Genomic DNA, 17,374 nt, shown 5'->3' with positions numbered 1-17,374 from the left:
AGCAGGAATTCACTACTGTGAGAAGGGCCTGGTATGGTGAGAAGAGTAAGGAACATGCCTGCTCAATTTACACTGTAGGTCAGTTTAAAGATGGAGTCACTCATGTCAAGAGAAGAGTGATACAGGGACCAACATGGGTGAAGGTATACATGGCTTTCTCTTTACCTCCACACAAGATAATGCCTTGTACAGACCAAACAAAGTAATTGGAGATATTTAACTTGTAGTTTGTCCTATTGGGGATAACCTCCAGCTTGTTGATGCACTTTCTAAAATGTAACTGAGAAAGAATATATAACTCCAAATATAGCCTGACTGGGGCATAGTACCCCACTATTCTTAACACAACCTTTGATAGAGCTACATTTTTAAAAACACATTTTCCTACTATTGGCTTTGATGGAACTTTCCATCCCCTAAAAGCCTAAAATCTTTATATAGTGTTTTTCTCTAACAATGCCTTACACATTATGTCATCGTAAAACTGATTTTTTGAACCCAGGTAAGAGATTTATATTCATCCCTACTAAATTTCTCTTACACATTTAAAAAAATTTTTAATTCGATTTTATTTTATTTTCAGTTCTGAAAATAAAATTAAAATAAAATGTTTCTTTCCTCCCCCTCTTCATTGAAAAAGCAAGAAAAGCAGAACCTGTTAAGGAAAACATATTCCCATATTAGTCATGTCCCATGTATGTATGCATGCATGTGCACATGGTGTACACATGTATATGTATGCTTGTATCTATATATACATGTATACACACACACACACACACACACACACACACACACACACACTTTGACCTGTACTCTGAGTTCATCCCTTCTCTATCTGGAGATGGCAGCTAGGTGGTACAGTGGATAGAACACCAGTGCAGGAGTCAGGAGGACCTGAGTTCAAATCTCACCTCAGACACTTGACACTCACTAGCTGTGTGACCTTGGGCAAGTCACTGAACCCCAACTGCCTCATCCTGGGTCATCTCCAGTCATCCTGATGAATATCAGGTCACTGGATTCAGATGGCTCTGGAGGAGAAGTGAGGCTGGTGACCTGCACAGCACTCCCTCACTCAAAACAAAGTCAAGTGCAAGTCATGTCATCATTTCTCTGATGGCATGGTCTTCTTTGGCAACAAAGGATGAACACACACATCTGGAGATGGATAGCATGTATCATCATGAGTCTTCTGGAATCACAGTTGGTTCCATTGTGTTGATCAGAGTTCCTAAGTCTTCCAAAGATGTTTATCTTTACAATATTGTTGTTAAACTTGTTCTCCTGGTTCTGCTTACTCCATTTACATCAGTTCATATAAGTCTTGTTAGGTTTTTCATCTTATTCAATTCTAATCATTGTTTTAGCCTTTCAAGATTTTTTAGGCATCCTGATCCTAATATATTAGCTGTTCCTCCCAGCACCTGCACATTCGATAAGCCATGTATACCTTCACCCAAGTTACTGATAAATTATTCAATCACACAGGTCCCCAGGGTGCTGCATTAGGGATTGACCTTCAGGTCAACCAATGAAGGACTTGGGATCTGAATTCATTTAATGTTCTTTGATGTTGATGCTAGCTAACATCAAGCTTTGCTAAGAATATTGTATGCTTCAGCTCATTTTATTCTTACACCAGTCTAATAGAGATAAGTTCAATTATTATTTCCATTTTACTGTCATTTAGTTCCTATCTCTCCATCTTGTCCACCAAGATAACATAAAAGACTTTGTTAAATACTTTGATGAAATCTAGGTCTTTAGGATTCCCATGATGCTACCAATGTAAAAAAAAATGAGGTTAGTTCAGTATGGTCTGTTCTTAATGAAGACATGCTGACTTTTCATGATCACAACCATCCTTTCTAAGTGTTCTTAAACTACTCCTTTAACAATGTGTTCTAGGACTTTTCCAGGAATAATAGTTAAAGTAACCAGCCTATAATTTTCAGACTCTACCTTCTCCTGTTTTGAAAATCAGTTCACTTATCCTTCTCTGGGTCTATGGTGCTGTTTACTTTCTCCATTTCATCTCAAAGAACACCACCAGCAACTCTATAATCACACTTATTGGTTATTTTAAGTATTTGGAAGAGGCTGGGTGGTGTAGTCTGAGCCTTAGTTTGCTTATCTGTAAAATGGAGATAATAATGTCTGCCCTACCAACCTCACAGTGTTATTGTGAGGCATGAATGTTTAGAAAACACTTTCCTAATCTTTAATTACTCTTAGGTGTGTCCCTGAAGTCCTAGTGAAGTTTTAAACTAATAAAGCTTAAAATTTCACTAAGACTTTTGGGACACTAAAGTAATAAGAACAGCAATGAGATGATGATGACAAAGATGATGATGATGATGATGGTGATACCTGGGATGTAGTTAGGCCTTGATAAACTTGAACTCCCTGAATCTGGGACATAGAATCTTTTCTACATTCTTTCAGTTCATTACAATTCTATTATCGATATTTCTACCATTTTCCTTTATAAATAAATTTTGTTGCCAGAGTGTATGGAGGGGAGTGATAACTGTGAAAAGAGAGATCCCTGAGGATACAGATGTCACATGGACATTATCATTGATATGAGTGGGGAATGAAGAGTCATCCATCTGTTGACTTCCTTTCTACAGGTGGGCTGGTTTCCCCTGTTTACAGACAAATAAATTGAGGTATCCATCAATCAGTCAGCCAACAAGAGTTTTAAGCATTCATTAGTGAAGTGATGTCATCTAGGAGTTAAGGCAGAAACATAACATATATAATTCCAGCACTACCGTCTCTTTGCAAACCCCATAGGTTAAATGTCTGATCCAAACCATTGAATCCAACTAGCAATTTATTAAGCAACTACTATGTGCAAGACACTGTACTAGGACTGCTGAAACAGAATGGACATGGGATACCTCAGCCCCTTTGCTACAGTTTTTTGCATCTTTGTATTTGTTATTGGATACCTCTTCTCTAGGAATAGGAGAGTGAGTCCAGTGGGTATAGACAGGCAGGACTCAGTTGAATCTGGACTCCAGTGTCAACATTATTCCCTCCCACCTAAACTGCTTTACATTGTATCTGGACTTTGGAGCCTGCTTTAGACTGCTCAGTTCATTTGGCCTTTTCATCATCATCATCCTCACCGTCATCATCTGTGCTTACTGGTCTCATCAATGATACACAAGCTCTGTTTCTGTCATTGGACTCCCCTTTACCCTGGCTAGCTGCTACCTTTGGTAGAAGTGCCCGAGGCTGGCTGGACTGACTCATTCCAGCTTTTGCCACAACCCTGGCATGGATTGAGCAATCCCAGGGATTCTCCCACACTGCATCAGGTGCATCTTCTTCCACCTGCACATCCCCCTTGTTCTCACTTCACTTCTAACAAACGGTGCTAGTTCAGGAGGGGCTGGGCTACTTGAGGAGAGAAGTTGGATCTCATTTCTGAGCCATCCTAGCCCTGCACATTAGAACCCATATAATAAATATTTATTGAATGGTGATTTTTGGAGCTCTAGCGAGGAGTTGGTTTTTCATCCAATGGTTTGGCCTAGATGTGTCATGTTGGGGTTCCCTGAGGAGAGTGGAGGCTGAGTAAGATTCCCCGGATTCCCTGTGGAGTGGAGGGAAGTTCTGGCAAGCTGTAGGGAAATGGATTTTTTAAAGTGAGGATTATTTTGGATTGCACAGTTATATGTGTGTATGTTTTTGGGGGCTAATTCCTTGCCAAAACCAGAGCTCTTTTCTGAATAGTTATTTACCAAATATTAAATACTCCCAAGATTGCTTTTCTCATTTTGCTGAATCTGAAATGGAGATGACTCAGCGAGGAGGAAAACAAGCCTCAGAAGCCCTGTCCTCCAGAATTAAAACATACGGCCCCAAATCACATGTTACCACTCTTCCCCACACACAGCCCAGCCAGGCTCTAATCCTACTCAGGCACAGACACATGCAAGTGCCTCCACATGCACCAGTAGATACAGGCACGTGCATACATGTGTGCAGATACCCACATCCAGTGCACATCCATACACACAACTGGATACATGCCTTTATGCATACATGCACATACTTACTTGCAATGTACTTTCCAAATGCATATACACTTGTGCCCAGATGTGAAAACTGAACATGTATGCATTCATAAACATACATACATGTGCATGTGTATGTAGGATGCAAATGGATCCACACATGTATGCACACATAAATGACTACATTGCATGCATAGAATTGATAAGGCTTACTTTCAATATAATTTGTATATATATGTATATATATATATAATTTGTGTGTATATATATATATATATGCATGTTTGTATATGCATACACATCCACATTCACCCTCACCCATGTTCCTGTTTCCATGTTGACAAACCCCCCATTCTAAAATTGCCTGGGTATAGTCCAGGTAGATCTCCATCAGCTCCTTCTGACTCTTCTTTCTCTTCACCTCTTCCATAGGGTGTGACCTTAACTTCTCCGAGGTCTTTGTTCCCCCCTATTCTGTCATTGACTCAAATATCCAGCTTAGGAATCACAACAGCAATGAAAATCAGCTGAGTTTCTCTATCTCCCTGTTGCTAAAGTTCATGCTGGAGCTCTGACCTTGGACTCAGCCTTTTAAAGAGAGGTCCTAATTGAGGAAGACAAGGCAGAGAGAAGGAAAGGCCACATAGACATGAACTAAGTTTTTAGGAGAGAGTCTTGTGTAGGTAATTCCTAAGGAATCAAGTATATCTAATTTCAGATGGAAGCGAGGACTTATGGGGAACTAGCAGCCTTTGCAGTCACTAGGACCCAGAATGAGGCCAACACAGCCATGCAGCCCCATAGGAGAGCAGCAGTGATCATATGAAGGAGAGACAGAACTGTAAGAGCTGGAACCAGTAAAAACAGGGAGAAATAACCCACTACTATTCTAAAGCATGTTGAGTAGATAGGGTTTCTTGACTCCTTATCAAGCCAAGTGAAATTTAAATGAACACACATTTATTAAGCATCTACTATATTTTCATGAATGACAGAAGGGACCACCCCAGAAGTAAAAAATCCCTAGTTGAAAGCCATGACTGATTTTTCAGAAGGATTGGTACTTCCACTTTAGCCTCTGTTTCAGGCTTAGTATGATGGAAAATGCTTTAGATTTCTGTTCCAAAGCAGTGTGTGTGTGTGTGTGTGTGTGTGTGTGTGTGTGTGTGTGTGTGTGTGTGTGTGTGCGTGCGTGTTTGTGTGTGTGTGGTGTCACTAAATATTGACCCTGGATTTTGATGCTGTGATGATAGGCATTATTTATAGGGACTGTGTTTCCGTCAGAATAGTTGCTTACTTTATGGAATAAATTGTGTATAACTTGACTTTTTGTAAATCAAACCATCTTTTAAATACTGGGATAGCTCATTATTTATAAGATTGTTTCACTGAATCCTTTAAAAATTATTTTGTATTTTAAATTAGTAAAGATTTATACTCTCTTCCTCCTAACTCTCCCCACATTGAAACAAAAGAAAACAAAAAATTCCATTACAACAAAAATGCATAATCTAACAAAACAAATTCCTGCATTGACTATGCCTGAAAGTGCACGTCTCATTCTGCATCTGGAGTCCATCGCTCCTCTGTCAGGAAAGGGTAGTTTGTTTCATCATCAGTCCTATGGAATCAGGATCAGTCAACGCACCAATGCTGGTATTTTTCCTCCCCCATTAGATTGTAAGGTCCTTAGGGGTAGGGGACATCTTGCTTCTTTTTGTAACCCTAGTGCTTAGCATAGTACCCAGCCCAGGCTAGGCGCTTAATAAATATTTATCAATTAATTGATTGACTGATGGGACCTATAGAGGAAAGGTAATTTGCCTAAAATAAAATAGTTTGCAACTAGTAACTGGGATTCCAACTCAGGTCTTCAAACTCTCTATCTGCTTCTCAGTGCACAGATCTTTTCCTCTTTCAAATGGATGAAAGACAAAGGAAAAAGACGCAGGGGCACAGAATCTTTTGGTAACATGAATAGTCAACCTTTTATTTAGAAACCTGATAAATTTAGAGAGCACCTAGATTAGAAGGAGAATTGAATCTGGAGTCCATAGACCTAGGTTGGAATCCCAGCTACTATTTGTAATCAATTTTATCTTAGACAAATCATTTTCTCTCTATAAACCTGAATTTCCTCATCTATAAAATGACGAGATGCTCCCTGGAATTGTCCTCAGCTCTAAATCTTATGCAAATGGTCTAGGTCCCCTCTTTCTCTTTCCATTGCCAGTATCTTAGGACAGGTTCTCTTTGCTACCCATCCAAACTATTGCAAGAGCCTCCTGAGAGGTCCTCCTGCCTCCACTCTCTTCCACTTCCTAACTATCCTTTATACTGAAAATGTGTCTTATGCATGGATTTGGTCATATCACTTCACTGCTTCAAAATCTTCAGTAGCTCCCTATTTCCAAACTCTTCTGTCTGACATTCAAGACTATCCATAACTTGGTGCAATCCTAACTCCCTAGTCTTTATCTCATATCACTCCCCTCCACAACCTTTACATCACAGCCAAAGTGGACAATTCTCTTCCCCACAAAAATACTATGTTTTCTTCTTTCATGCCTTTGCTCAGGTTGTAACCTATGCCTGGAATGTCCATCCTCCCTCTCTTTCCCTGTTGAATTCCTACTAGTTCTTTAAATCTCAACTTAGTCAATAGCCATCTCTGTCACTAAGCCTACTTGATTACCGTCCCCCCCCCTTCCCCCAGTTGGTAATGACCTTCCCATTCAGGTCTCATATAGCACTTCGCTTAATTCCTAATGCATTTAGCTGTAAGACACAATAATATGTGATATCTGTGCTTGTGTGTTACTCTTCCCCCAAGGGGACAATAAATTTCATGATAAAAATCTGCGATTCCATCTTATCTAAATTTAAACCTCCCCTGTGCTTAATACCGTAAGTTGTTAATATTTATTGTAATAGGTTGACTATAAGATGTCTTAGCTTTTCTTAAGGAGAAGCTACTTCTAGTTTCATTTGAAAATCCTGGGGTTAGAAGGGGAGGCAAATCTTTACTCATGCCTTCTCTTGCAGAAAGATAGTACCTAGCTCTGGACTGGCTCACATTTATTTACTTGGCTCAAGAAAGTAAATTCACCCTCTGCCTAACTTTGCAGGGAATAGCGGAAAACAGGGAACCATTATGGATAGAAAAGAGATTAGTTCTTAAGCGTATTCTGTGAATACTTTGGTAGGACAAGTGAGGGAAATCTATAACCTTTTGCCAGTGGTGCATGGGTTGGGAAAGTCAAGAGGAGACCAACTGGAAGAGACATTTTAAATCATGTTAATTATAATAATGATACCTGGCCTGGTACTTCTATCATATGTCATGATTTGCAAAGCCTGTTTGTGTTTGATCATCACAAGAAGACCTGTGAGTACTGCAGATATTGGTCATAGAGGAGATTCTTGATCAGGTGTAAGTGGAATTGGATGGCCTCTGAGATCTGACACTTATAGAACTCAATGAGTTTTCTTTGCCTACTCAGTCTGATAATCTTGAATTGTGGGAGACCACAGCTTTACTTCTGGTTGTGACACCACTTAGCTGGTTAGTACTGATATTGTTTCCATTAAAAGGGTTCTTATCCTTCCATTTTCATCCATTCACTTCTATCCAATAAACTTTCATGAAAAGTGCATTACTATGGGAGATGCAAACATTAAAAAAAAGAGATGTTGTTTTCTTTACTAAGAAATCATCTAGAATATTGCCATAGAAATGATGAACTAACATTCCTTTGTGTGCAATGTTTTTTGTTTTTTATGATCCCTCCCCTTGAGAAGCTTATGATCTAGTTGAAGACAGGATATGTCTACAAGCCACTACAAAAATACAAGGTAGAATATGAAACATGACACAAGAGGGACCCAAATAATAATAGCAAGTATTTATTTAGCATTTTGAGGTTTGCCAACCTGATAGTACCTCATCCGATCCTCATAACATCCCTGGGAAATAGGTATTACTATGATTCCTGTTTTACAGATGAGGAAACTGGAGCTGAGAGAGATGAAATGACTTGCTATTTAGTGTCTAAGGCAGGATTTGGACCCAGGATTTTTGACTCCAAGTCCAGGGTTGCCTCCCTAATCAATCAAAGTACTATGAATTTTAAAGACAGGTGAAATCACTTTTGGGGTTACCTGTGTGGGACAGTGTCGGGTCTAGAGTTAGGAAGACTTATCTTCCTGAGTTCAAACCTGATCTCAGACACCTACTAGCTCTGTTATCCTAGGCAAATCATTTCACCCTACCTGCCTCAGTTTCCACATCTCTAAAATGAGTTGGATAAGGAAATGGAAAACCACTTCAGCATCTTTGCCAAGAAAATCTCAAACAGTATCATGAAGAGTTGGACAGAAATGAAAAACAGGTAAACAGCAACTGAAATCGCTTTTTGGCTGATGAGAAGTTATGTTTTGTGGAAGAGGGAGAATTTGAGCTATATCTTGAGAGATGACTAGGATCTTTACTTGTTCAAAACACTGACCTGGAAGACTATCCCTAAGGGTTTGACAACCTCAAAAACTGCTGAATTTTTTCATATTGACTATATACCCCCCCACATATATATCCCTAAGCCCAAACACACACATATACCCAAAGATAGTCAGACAGTTAATAAACATTTATTAAATACCTCCTATATGCCAGGCACTGCGCTAAGAGCTAGGTATATAAAGAGAGGCAAAAGACAGTCTTTGTCCTCAAGCAGGTATCAGTTTCATGGGGGAGGCAGCATAAAACCAACTACATACAAACTATTGGACAAATAGGAAATAATTAACAGAGGGAAGGACTAGAAATAGGATAGGTTGCAAAGGTTTCTTGTAGAAGGTGAGATTTTATCTAGAAGATCGAGATGAGGAAGGAGAGCATTTGAGGCATAAAGGACAAGAGAAAATGCTTGGACACAAGAAATGGAACTCTCTTCTTTGTGGAACAGCAAAGAGACCACTATCACTGGATTTAAAAGTACTTGGAGAGGTGTAAGACAATTGGAAACTTGTTGGAGAGCTAGGTCATTAAAGGCTTTGAATACTAGACAGAAAATTTTGTAATTGATCCTGGAGGTGATAAGGAACCATTGGAGTTTATTTTAATGATATATAATAGAGTTATTGGTATATTGTATTACTGTAATTACATATAATCTTTATGCAGTACAACGGGCTGCCTTAGGAGATAGTAGGCTGCTTCTCACTAGGTTTTTCAAGAGAAATTTAGATGACAACTTGTCAGGATTGTTATGGAAAGGGTTCTGGTTCAGGTTTGGCTTGGATTAAATGGCCCCTGGTTCCTCTTCTGTCTCTGAGATTCTGTTAGACAGAAAGTAGACACTGTTCAGAACAGACAATAAAGTATTAATGACCTTTAGCCACACATTCCAAAGTAAACTGCCTTTCTTACCTTTGCGAATTCCTTACTGAAGCATGCATCTGGGAGCAAGTTCTGCTGACTTGGATTGTCACAATAACATTACCCAATATGGATTTCATAAAGAAGTTGTTGAAAGTTTATTCACATCCCAAAAGGCTATGTTCTTATCCCCCAGGGGCACCTCATAAGGAATGTGACCTCCCAACTTCTCCCTGCTTCCTCACTCAGTCCCCAGGAGATTCGGCATCTTGATGCTGGCTGCAAAGTTCTGGGTTAAGATGTATCTCTGAGGCAGCTGAGCTAATGAACCATTTTAGGGACTGCCAGGCTCTGGGGTAGAGCCAGGGGTCAGCATGCCATGGTGTCCTTCAGAGGAAACCGAGTGTTTGTCCACAGGGGACTGGGAACACAGGGCACATTCCTTCTTACAAAGCGACTTGGACTCAAAGCTTTAGAGTTGTTGCTTTTATTTTTTTTTTAACATTCTCTCTTATATGTAGGGCTGCTCAATGTAAAAATGTGAAGCTCCGGATCTTTGTCTTGAGGGTTTACATACTCTCCATTCTGTTCCTTTCACTTGCTCTCCTCTCTAAGGGTATCAATATGTCTTCAAATCTCTTCTTATCCACATCCCATAAGGTTCTGGGCTTACCATCCCAACCCTCACTCACACTGGTAACTTCTCCTCTGCTGGTTCTGTACCTCTTGAGGAACTATGTAATTTTCTTTGCTGGCTGCAAAGAGCATTATTGAAATGTCTCCTCTCATGTCTTTCTAATGCTATAGCTCATAAGCCCCCACCAGTGTGTTTTCCTCCAAGATTATCAGTTGATAACAATTAGACACCCAAGTTCAATTAGCCTTTAGAAAAGAATATTTATTGAGGTAATATAGTAAGAATCATAGGATTAACATGTCCTCTGAAAAGTCTGTGTCGTATCCCCCTCTCTTATCCCCCCTATCACAACATGCAAAGTACTGGAGAAAGTGAATTCAAAACTAGAGAGCAAATGTGGCTAGGAAATAAATCACAGATCCTGGTTGTTCAAAATCCATTTTTCCCTTTGTGGTGATATTCTACTTAGTCACAGTGAAGCTTTTCCAATAGATCCCTTTAAATAATATCTAATAATAGTAATGATAATGGTAGTAATAGTGATAGCTTGAATTTATGTAGTATTTTGACTTTAACTTTTGTAAAATGTTTCATGTGTTATCTCATTTAGTCCTCACAAGAATCCTGTGAGGTATATGCTATTATCCCTAGTTTACAGATTAGGAAACTGAGGCTTAGAGAGGTTAAATGACTTGTACAGCATCACATAGGTATTAAGTATCTAAGGCAAAATTTGAACTTGGGTCTTCCTAGCTCAAAGGTTCAACTACCAAGTCACCTCACTGTCTCTTAGTAGAGTCTTGAGGCAGCCTTTCCTAGGTGTGTCTTATTTGTCATTAGCTTCTATTATTGTCATTGTAGCAGCTATTTGGAGAATATTGCTATGAGTAGGACACTGATGAAAAATTCTAATTCTTTTGGCCCTCTGAAGGTCACAAGGTCTTCTCTTGGTCAAGAAGGGAAGGGAGGAGACCAAGAACAAGGATGAGTCCAAGGATCCTCCTCCTTCTGCCTTCTCCTCTCCTCCAAGCCCCTGGGGCATGGCCTGAATTTCTTTCTCTGAGATCAATCATTACTTACTAAGATCCATTAATTTCACATTGGCTTACTATTTCATACAAAGCCCACAGGTAATAACCATGTTTCAACCAATCTGAATATACTTCTTGTTCATTATCACTCCTTTTCATTCAGTGGCTTTCAAGGATTTCTAAATTGATCAAGGACTTTTTACATCTAGTATAAAGAATTTTATGGATTGATTATTCAGTAGAGGTGTTCTCACATGGTTAAGGTAATCCATGATATTTACCATATTCACCATCACATTTGGATGGTTTGGATGTTCTATGGGACATAGAAAACAATGCAAAATTTTCTATCACATGGAAATTTCTGAAAATCGCTGGTTTAGAGCGTGCCATTGGGAGGTTGATTGATTCAATGAACCCCACCCTTCTGGCTTTATCAAACCTATTTCATAGAGGACATATTATCATTTACAAAGGGAAGTAAGCACAACTTTGGGAAAAGTGTTCTTGCTGAATCAGGGAACCCATGTTCACTTTCCACCTTTGATGTTTAATACCCTGTGACTTTAGCAAATCACTTCATTCTCCAGGACCTTAGGTTTCTTCATCTGTAACATAAGGAGGTTGTACCAGATAACTTTTGAAGTGCCTTCGCTTTTGAGATCTATAATCCTATCTCTGAATTCACTTGTGCGAACTTAGGCCAATGGATCACATTTTTGCATGTTAAGTCTTATTTCTAATAATGAATTTAAAGGCTTTAGAAGTTCAGGTATAAGGCACTGAATGGTAGTAACACTTTGGTGTTAGGAAGGTTTTTCCCACCCCCCTCAAATCACATCTCAAAGGAGGCCAGGTTCCCCTTTCATATGCTAATAGTTCACATTTGATAGCTTTTTTTGAGGTACTTTATAGCCTATCTCTAACCCTAACCCTAATTATATCATTTGTAACCACTTGAGATAGGTGGTATAAGGTTTATTATCCCCATTTATAGATGAGAAAACCAAGACTTGGGTTAGTGACGTTGTCAGAGCTATGCAGCAGAGCAGAGGCTAATACTCAGTTTTGGAATTGACTCTAGATCTGCAGCTTTCCTCTCATATCAGGCTTAATTACATAGGCCATGGATTGAGGGCTAGAAAAATCCAATTCCCCTATTTTTACAGGCGGTACACATGTTGGGCCCTTAGGAGAGACCACTGGGTAAATGTCCAATTAGAGTAGCTTTAGGGGGCTTTTTCCTGACTAGGTGGTAGAAGATGGCAGGGAAGGGCTAGTTGAGATCTTTGTAGACACCATTTTGCTACTCTTGAACTCATAGTCTAAGGCAATCTACAGTCATCAAAAAGTACAATTAATTACCTCCCACTGTCCAAACGGAGGGAGTTGCCTTCTTCCCTAAGAATGGTGCAAAAAGGCTCTTAGGACTTCAAACTCTCTTCCCCACCCCTTTGCCTCAGAAGACCTTTAATAACGTCTGCTCAGCTTGCCAGGATTTGGTATATTCTTGCAAAGCCCTCAGAACACACACATACACACAAACATACATGCACATATATACATATTACCAGCCCCCCACATACATACATACACAGAATACACACACACATACACATACACACATCAGCTGATTGCTGGTGACTAGAAAGCTGGGATCTTTCTGAAAAGACAACTCTTGATCAAGGTACAAGTGCTTAACAGTTGCCAAAGATGATATCTGGACAGATTGTGTATGTGTGTAAATGTGGGTATATTTCTTTTAATTTCTGTTTATCTCAGGGTCTTATTCATGGAAACATAGCATTCTTACTCCTGGCAGTGACCAGGCTAGACATGCATTATCCTTGCTCCACCATCCAAATGGGATCTTTGATAAGTTGCATGAAACTGTGTTCCATGGAACGTCAGGATTCCATGAGTCAGTCATAGGGATATCCTGAAAGAAAAGTATACTCTGGTAGATATATTTAATGACTCCAGGTCCCCAGTCTATGTTGACCATCACATTTGGGTGGTGTGGATGTTCTACAGGACACAGAAAACAATGCAAAATTTTCTATCCCATTGAAACCTTTGAAAATCACTGGCTTAGAACATGCCATTGGGCTGGCCTAGGATGTCCTCCCCATAAATTCTACCTATTGAAATCCTTCCCAGTTGCTAAAATCCTATTCTTAAAACTCAAATTTGACCTTGTCAATCCTGTACTACTCGAAATCTTCAATCTCCTCTCTTTTCTCTCAGACAACATAGAGAATCCTCGACCTGGCATCTAAAGCCTTCCACAATTTGGCTTCCACCTACCTTTCCCTTGACATTCCTGCTATTTCTCACACATGTCATCCTATCTCCATTCTCTGTGTCTTGCCCATGCTTGGAATATACTTTTTCTTCTGTCCACCTCTTAGGATTCCTAATTTTATGTAAAGCTTATCTGAAATCCTACCTCTTACATAAGACCTTCCTTTTCTGGTCTGCCCCCTGATTTGCCCCAAGTGCCTTTCTCCCAAATTACCTATTATTTACTTTGTAAGTATTTTGTGTACACACACACACACACACACACACACACACACACACACATTTCTTTGTTAGAATATAAGCTTTGTGAGGGCAGGAACTATTTCATTTTTTGCCATATTTCCAGCACCTAGTATATGGTGGCACATAGTAGGCACTTAACAAACATTTATTAATTTATTGATTGAATAACTTGAAATTATCATCAAATTCTTAAATAGAGTTTTTGCAATAGCAGTCTTTTAGGAAAGACATCATTATATGTATGACAAGAAAAAAACATGGAAATAGATTAAATGTTACAGGTAGCATTGATGATTTCAAATATTAAAGTTCTATGGAATGAAAAGAAAAGCATGAGGATTAAATTTGGAATCACAAAACCTGGTTTTGAATCTCAACTTTGCCACTAATTACCTGTGTGACATTGGGCAAAAGACTTTAACTCTTTGTGCCTCAGTTGTTGCATCTGTAAAATGAAAGTGTAGGAATATGGAATCTACCTTCTAGTTCTAAGTCCTATGGGCAGTCAATCTGTGGCCCAGGCTTTTCTAGAGGCTTTCTGCTTAGAGTCCAGGGCTGAAAGGGACCTCAGAGGTCATGTAATCCACCCCTCTCTTCATTTTACAGATTAGAAAACTGAGGACCAAGAGGATAAGTGACATGCTTAAGATCATATAAGTAGTGAGTATCAGAGGGGATCTGAACCTAGGTCCTCTGACTTTAGAGCCAGTGTTCTCAACTTTAGCAACCTCCCTCCTTGTATCCAGTTTCTCCTCTTCACATACACAGTGCCGCCATCTTGATTCTGGCCCTCATTATCTCTTGTTCAGACTATGGTATTAATGACTTAAGTGATCTTTCTGTATCTATTTTTCTCTGATCTCCAACAAAATCTTCACATAGCAGCCAAATTAATCATCTGAAGGCACTGAATTTTCCAGGTCATTCCCCTGTTCAGAAATCTTGGTGGCTGCCTAGTACAATAGAAGATGATAAATTTGCCATTCAGATTGATCCCCAGCCTGGCCGTGGTCTTTCTGACTGTGTCTCCTATTAGTTTCCTTCATGGATTTTACATTCCTATAAATCTAGGCCACCAACACTTCCCTGGTGACTTGTCCCACCCTCTCCCGACATCTATGCCATGATGAGGTGGGCATGGGAGGTGTTTCAGATATTTAAAAGACTAGGTCAAAGTGGGATTAGACTTCTGCTTGGTGCCAGAACTGGAAAGAGTGGGTGGAAATTACAGTGACACATTTTGTCTTAATGGAAAGAAAAACTGTCCGACAATTAGAGCCATCCCAAATTTAAATGGATTCTTGTCTCAGGTAAGAGAAGCTTTCCCTCTCCAGTTTGTTGCTGTTGTTGTGTTTGTCCCTTGTTCTCAAAGAGGACCATGACATCAAGATGATGACATGACTTGCAGTTGACTTTGATTTGAGTGGGGGAGGGCTGTGCAAGGTCACCAACATCACTTTCTTTTTCTGATCCATCTGGATCCAGTGGTCTGATATTCATCAGGATGACTGGAGATGGCCCAGGATGCAGTGGGAGATCCTGGCCCTTTCAGGCTAAGGTCTTATAGCATTCTCACTTTGAATAAGATACCCCCATTTAATGAATAGGCTTCTTTAAGTAGTTGCTCAAGGGATGGTCCCTTTTTAATAAAAAAAAAAATAATAAAAATGAGAGGAGAAGACCCTCAGGGTTCCTGGGTAAAAGAGAAACAAGTACTATTTAGCATTGTCTGAATTGTGGACTCTTGGATTCTAAGCCCTCAAAACAGTGAAGCTGCATTAACATGTAATGATTGGTCCCTGGTGTTCATTAAGCCGGGAAGATGACATCAGGAGACACCTGATTCCAAGGCTTGTCTCTCACACTGACTAGCTGTTTAACCTTGATCAAATCACGTCAATTTTTTGAGCTTATGTTTCCTCATTTCTAAAATGGGGATAATATTATCTGGTCATTCTATGCAGAATCCTGTGAGGTAGCATAATATATGTATAGCTATTTGCAAACCCTAAAGTGTTCTGTGAGTACTTAGTGCTATTATTTTTGCTGTCATACTTACCTCTGTCTCTGTCTCTCTCTTTGTCTCTGTTTATGTTGTCTTCCTGGTTGGCCTGCAGACTCCAGCACTGATGCAACCTGCTGAGATGACCCCCTTTTCCAAGCTGCCCTTGGTGCTGCTGCTGCTGCCTCCCATCTTGAGTGGTACCAAAGCTCAGGTTAATCCAGGTAACCCAGCCACCCAACATCCTGCTAGATCCAACAGAACTTCACAAGCAGATGCTATCCCTGAGAATGTTTTCCTTGGGAGCATCCATGGCCTAGGTGTCCAGAGGCCATTAATCTCTTTGCTTCTGTGGTGGGGACAGACGTGGCGAGGGCCAAGACTTGAAATGTTTCCTATAAGTATACTTAAATGAGTGGTCACTTCCGACATGGAGGGAGGGAGAGCTGGAAAAGGGTGGGGCAAAGAGCCAGTCTCCACATCTTCAACTTCTGGGAAAAGCAGTAAGAAAGAGCCTTTGGCTCCTGCCACAAAGGATGGACCGGAGTTCCCGGGCACCCTTGTGCTATGATGTTGTGTGGAACCTTTGGCTTTCTGGGCCTGGAGATGGTCATGGCACTCTGGCACAACATGTCCTGTCTTCCACGGGGCACAGCTGTGCTCAAAAGCAAATATTCTTCTGAACAAACATTTATTCAGACATTCCAGGAGGAAGCACAGGGGCATGTCATCAGGTTCTTGGGGCATGTTATCTGTTCTGCTTTCTCTCTGATGTATTTGTGAGAAAACTAAAAAAAAAAGATATTCCTCTCTCTCTTACCACATCTGCACAGCAAGCCTTGTAAATAATTCCTCAAAGCAAGGAGCTCCTGGAGTGGGCATATCTAAACCCCAAATAAGGCAGAAATAAGTTTTCCTCCCATGCCCTGCTCAGAGGATGCTTCTCTAGCACTGGAACACTATTCACTTTCTTCTCAGATGCATAGAATCCAGGCTTGGATGGACTTGGTTATTGTTCAGGTGTTCAGTTGTTCACTTGTATCTAACCCTATGTGACCTCATGGAGTCTCCTTGGCAAAGATACTGGAATGGTTTGCCATTTCTTTCTCCAGCGTGTCCTCATTTTACAGATGAAAACCTGAAGCAAATAGGATTGTGACTTGCCCAGGGTCACACTCATTTGAACTCATGCTTTCCCAATTCCAAAACAGATATCTACAGTACTATGAAGCTTGGCTATACTCTCCCTGACTGATGGTATTTTAGGAAGTTTTTGGACTTAAAAGGACGTTTCCACAAAAGAAACAGACAGGGTATGAGTGCATAAAGTAATAGACCTTTATGAAGCTGTGTTTTAACTTGCCTAAGGAAAGTCCTGAGGCCTAGGAGTGAGACACTGAGGTTTTGGAGCATCATTTCGGGGTCAGGGCTAAAAATGGGATATGATGAGGGAGATACCTGGGAAGATCTTGGGCATGTCTCCAAATCATAGTAGGAAAAAAATGGTGGATCACTGATGGTTCTGCCAGAAAGACGGCCCTGGGAATTGGCACATCTAGCTTCCTCAGCTCAATGTTGCTTGTCCTAATTAATGGGTGACAGGAGCTTCAACCCTTTTCCCTTTCCCCTAAGGTTACTGGATAATGTAGGCAAGGGCCATGTGTTTTTTGGGAGGGAGTTCAACGGAGTGCCAAAATCAGTTATTATCTAACATTTATTAAGTAGTTATGACATGCCAGTTGACTT

The 17,374-nt window shown here is 40.1% G+C and overlaps 1 protein-coding gene across 9 annotated transcripts in view; it reads left to right on the top strand.

Moving 5' to 3' along the window:
- Window positions 1-17,374, top strand: part of DDR2 (discoidin domain receptor tyrosine kinase 2) — a 253,306-nt gene that overhangs the window by 144,263 nt on the left and 91,669 nt on the right. For all 9 annotated transcript variants that reach the window (XM_072648779.1, XM_072648776.1, XM_072648773.1 and 6 more), the window contains one exon: window positions 15,744-15,852. In XM_072648779.1, coding sequence (XP_072504880.1) covers window positions 15,756-15,852 — 97 coding nt within the window. In that variant the 5' untranslated portion in view covers window positions 15,744-15,755. The remainder of the gene's footprint in view (window positions 1-15,743; window positions 15,853-17,374) is intronic.

This window comes from Notamacropus eugenii, chromosome 2 (assembly GCF_028372415.1).
Source record: "Notamacropus eugenii isolate mMacEug1 chromosome 2, mMacEug1.pri_v2, whole genome shotgun sequence".
Taxonomy (NCBI): domain Eukaryota; kingdom Metazoa; phylum Chordata; class Mammalia; order Diprotodontia; family Macropodidae; genus Notamacropus; species Notamacropus eugenii.
Note: the sequence above shows the minus strand (reverse complement) of the source record. Positions and strands in the feature narration are given on the sequence as shown.